Here is a 5,105-nt window from a genome sequence, read left to right as displayed (position 1 = left end):
TCTATTTAATATTCTTTTTGATTCTACAAACTTCCTTGTGATACACATTGACTGTGTGAAATATATCTCAGATCTTTCTATGTGAATTACTTCACTTCTACAGTAATATATTATGATATACATATTTTAAAAATTAATTATATAAATATGATTGGAAAATTCATTTTTGTTTCCGCGATTCTCTTTGCATCGCATTGTGATTACTGGTGAAATCACACACTGTCAAACTATTTAGTTTCCAGAATTCTCAAAAAAAAATGCTTGTTTTGTAAGTCATTCTGAGTCTCATATCAATAACTCGCAGTATTCGTGTGACTCACATAGCGTTACAATCATTAACATGGTCATATTGAAAGCAAGACACACTTAATAATGTTTTCATATAAACAGTAGAGATACATTCGACTGGAACATGAAAACTGGTTTGCCTGTAAAGATATAATAGAAAGTTAAGAAAATAAATGCATATTAATGTTATATAAAGAAATGAGGGAAACAACGGATATTAAGAGTTGAGAGAAAGACGTGGCAATGAAAAGACTTTAGGAGAAATTATTATTGAATTAATTGCATACTCTGCCATTAACCGTCTTATGGTTTAAGCAGTTTCGTAATTCATTGCCTTTTTAAACCCTTGTACAAAGGTTCAATTATAAATATAATCAAACCCATTAGTAATCCAAAAAATAGTAACAAGAATGCGCCAAGTATATCATCAATCCCAAAAGGTTTCCGACTGCCTTCTTCTAGTCTTTTACGTCCGTGGAGAGAAAGAAAAAACAGTACATCATTGTGCCATTTGTTAGTTAGACCAGCAGAATAACAAATATTGATAATGCGACTGAACATCTCAACAAATGGAGATCCTCTTTTAAAATAAATACAGGCAGGAAAAACAAAAACCTTTTCTGCGACTATATGCAACAAGGGACGTCCATCCAAACCAGTGAAGGATTGGTTGTACATGAAGTATTCAGAATTATCTTTGCTAGAAAAGTACGCATAGTTCTTTGTTTTGATTATTTTCTCGAATCCCTCAATGACCGTAGATACTGGAACATAATTGTCATATATTGCTTTCAGTACAGGAGATGTTGAATTAAAGTATGATCTAAGTATATTTAAGCTTCCAACCATAATTCCAGATTCCACCATCGCTTGCAAAGTATTAATGGGAGGATATTTCTTGGGAATAGTCATAAAACCAAACAATTTTGCACTATAACCGTTGATGATCACAAATGCTGGGAAAGTCCACAATAAGAACAAAATCCTTATGATTGTAATATTTGTAGGTGGTTTGGTTGATATTCCTAACAGAATGGACAGATTATTAAGTAATGTTAAATGCAACGGTATCATTCTTCGTAAGATCTTTCTTTGCACAATGTTTGTAGCCACAGAGCTAATTATGTAAGCACAAAATGTAGATATCCAAAGACTAGACTTAAATGGGAAATATACATTCATCCACTGAGGGTAGATACCTTGGACAGGAACAGTGAAAATGGCATCAACTGTATCACTTAAATGTACACATTCGGAACTCAAGCATTTGTCAGGCATGCAGTTGTAAATTGTCATATCTACCTCGTATAATCCAGATAATAATTCTTCCATTACATGTTCTTCTCTGTTTCGGTCATACTCATTTAAACGCATCGTGAAATTCAATTTTTGTGATAAAACTTCAATTAACTTCCCAGTTTTTCCTTTCCAAGTGAGTTTACCTTCCGAATCTCTTTCAGATAAGTATTTAGGTGGAGATTTTAGAGAAGCGATTGCTAGTGGACACTGGTGTAAGTTCTTTGCTTTCGACGGAAAGAAATCTGCATTGCGATTAAGTTTATTATATTGATATACGTTTAAGAGAATGTCTTTGACATGTGCATCGCAACTATCGACAAAAGGGAAATACGTGTATATATTTATAGAGTGAACTTCTGGACCAGAAATTACCAATATGATATTAAATATGTTTTCTTCAAAAGATTGTTTGAATAGCTTACGTATGTCTGCTGAAGTGAAGCTCTGTGATGTTGAAACAGCAATAAATTTGGCTCTTGGATTCCAGAAAGATAAAACTCTTGAATTATTAATCATGTTGTCAAAGATATTAACTCCTTTGAATAGAATAATGAAATATACAGCGTCTCTTATATTTCTTAACCGGTCAAATTCGGTATCGAGGTAGTTTGGTTGAACACTACTTTGTAGTGTTATTACCGATTGCCCATACTCTCTTAGCAAAACATCTGCAAAATTGAAATTTTTCTCTTGAAGCACAACTAAAATTTTTGGATGGTAGTCTTTCTGCTTTGTAATTGCCAAGACACAACGAGTGAGAACTTTTTCTGGTTCAATGTGCTTGTTTTGTTGTTTAAGAATCTCATTCGTGCATACGCTTGTGGTGAAAATTAGTTGGAAAACCATTGAGAAAATTGTAATCCTCATCCTAAGAAAGGGTCACAATCTGTAAATAGATAGAAGGAACGATAATTCTTTAAACTTTATTTTATTGTTTTGTACTTGCTAATTTTATTTCAATATTAATAAGTGATAATCAATGTGCTTTTAGTATTCATTAAATAATAATAATGACAAGAACTTAATTTAAAAACTTTATAGATACTTATCACTTCTACGCAGATAATATTCGTTGTTTTGCATATCAGAAATATTTTTAGGTTAACTTGATTTTTAATAGTATAAATAAGCATATTACCACAGTTCGTTACTTGATGTCAGGTCTCAAAATTTGGAATTGTTGGATTCAAGGTACACGTAATAAATACAAGTTGTTGAAGAGGCAAATTTTCATTTTTGAATTAAATATATTGAAAATGTTAAAAACATAGTCATTTACGTTTGAGTACAGTCGTAGTCTTTTATAACAGGAGGGAGACAGAGAAAGAGAAAATACATGTTTCCTAAACCCTAAAACCAATTGTTACGGACACCTATGGAAGCTTGTGTGGGTTAGGTTCCACGTCTAACCGTTAAGCTGTTGGTCCACGTTTCAAAGAACCTCTCTGCTGAAAAGGATCCTAAATTTGAATTAAAACTAAAACCCCACACTATAATCAGACAGCCCCAGCGCTTTAATGTGAACACCCTATTACTTTGTACGAACGGAACTGAGCAGATTTTTTAAAGAGTGAATCTTAGTAAATATGATTTATTTAAGATAGTGTAAAGGGAATTCAAAATTGCCTCTGTACAAAAGTTTGCCTTTCGTATAATAATAATAAATGGCTCAGCATTGCAAAGTCAGTTATGCTCTCGCCTTTGGTGCGTTCAATTTTGAGTTCGATTCCACCCGGTCGAAGAAATGTAAATGCATTTTCAGGTCAGCTATACTCAGTGTGTTTTTTTATATTCATATCAGTCCCGAGATGGTACCTTACATAGGGTTTCTAGACTATTTCTCATTTCAATTTTCTGCTTCTCTCTTCTCTAGAAGTATGTTCGCCAGATTTTGCACGGAAATCGGTGCACTATTACATGTACTTTATGAATGTGGATTTTTCAGCCACTTTGGCAGTTTGTAGCACTTTAATGTGTAGAGTGTTGTACGTAAATGAAATATCTAATAATCAAATAATGTTTAGATACTTTACCTCTAAAAATCAATGGCACATAGTACACATCAAATGTGATTATTTTGGCACATAGTACAATATATATTTCTTACAGATATAACTTATATTGCAGTTTCAAATGTCGTCTAGATTTTTGAGTATCTGTATTCACTGTTTAAACTATGCTATAAATAATCCTTATAAATAATGCTTACAAGTGATATTTTCAAACCATTATCGAGATACGATAAACATAGGCAAAATTTGCAGCACTTCTTAAATAACTTTTCTCAATGACTTGCTGCAATTACCGAAAATTGTTGTCATAATATTATGGAAAAAATATAAATGAAAAATTTCTCTAAAGAGTTATCAGCGTTTGGTTTATCAGATAACCTTTTAATATTAGTTTCATCGTACTTAAAAGGCCGTAAACAATTTGTGATATTTAATCAAGTCAGTTCCCAATTGTACGAAGTTAATTCTGGCATACCTCAAGGATCGAACCTTGGACCTCTGTTCTTTTTGTTGTTTATTAATGACCTGCCGGCAGTAATAAAACATTCTAATTGTTTAATGTTTGCGGACGATATGAAATTGTATAAGGAAATAAAGACGCACAATGATGCTTTACAATTGCAGGAGGATTTGGATGAGTGTTATAGGAGGAGCATTTTAAATAAACTACATTTTAATGTGAAGAAGTGCTTAGTTATAATTTTTTCTAGAAAACATAATCCACTCCATTTTCAGTATACGCTGAACAAAGAAGCTATTCAAAGAGTTAAAGAAGTAAATGATCTGGGTGTAAGTTTAGACAATAAATTGTGCTTCAATACACACATTTTAAAAATAATAAATGACGGATATAAATCATTGGGATTTTTAATCAGAAGTACGAAAGAATTTACAAATATGCAAGAGCTTAAGATTTTATTCAATAGTCTCATTCGTAGTAAGTTGGAGTATGCATCTATAATTTGGACACCTCTTTATAAGTCTATCAATAAGAAAATTGAAAGAGTACAAAATAAATTTTTGAGATACTTGTACTATAAAACATATAAAAGATCATCATACAAAGAAAATGTATCTTATTCAGCGTTGCTAAAAAAGTTTGACTTCATATCTTTGAGTGATAGAAGGCATTTTATGGAACTTGTTTTCCTCCATAAGTCTGTAAATGGAATAATCGATAATCCAGAGTTTCTCAAATTGTTGTATTTTAATATCAACAAAAAATTTCTACGAATGAGACCTCCGTTTTGCTGTAAAAGATCATATTCAGAAGCTCAAATTCTCCTGTAATTAGATTATGTAAAAGATATAATATTATTGTAAAAATGAATACAGATGTAGATTTTGCGATGCCTTTTCAAATGTATATCAACATAGTAAAGAAAAGTATCAAATTTGGTCGAGTTTAATGAAACAAATAGAATATTGACTCTGTAATTCTTCAATAGATGATGTTATTGTTTTATAATGAAATGTCCTGGTGGTTCCAAGGGTAATAAACAATAT

The 5,105-nt window shown here is 31.6% G+C and overlaps 1 protein-coding gene across 1 annotated transcript; it reads right to left on the bottom strand.

Moving 5' to 3' along the window:
* Positions 1–615: 615 nt before the first annotated feature.
* Positions 616–2,433, bottom strand: LOC145670196 (ionotropic receptor 21a-like). Its single transcript, XM_081738574.1, has one exon. It carries the CDS (start codon positions 2,431–2,433, stop codon positions 616–618), a length of 1,818 nt encoding a protein of 605 aa, XP_081594700.1.
* Between the last annotated feature and the right edge of the window lie 2,672 nt (positions 2,434–5,105).

Source organism: Thermobia domestica, chromosome 14 (assembly GCF_964235325.1).
Source record: "Thermobia domestica chromosome 14, izTheDome1.hap1.1, whole genome shotgun sequence".
Taxonomy (NCBI): Eukaryota; Metazoa; Arthropoda; class Insecta; order Zygentoma; family Lepismatidae; genus Thermobia; species Thermobia domestica.
Note: the sequence above shows the minus strand (reverse complement) of the source record. Positions and strands in the feature narration are given on the sequence as shown.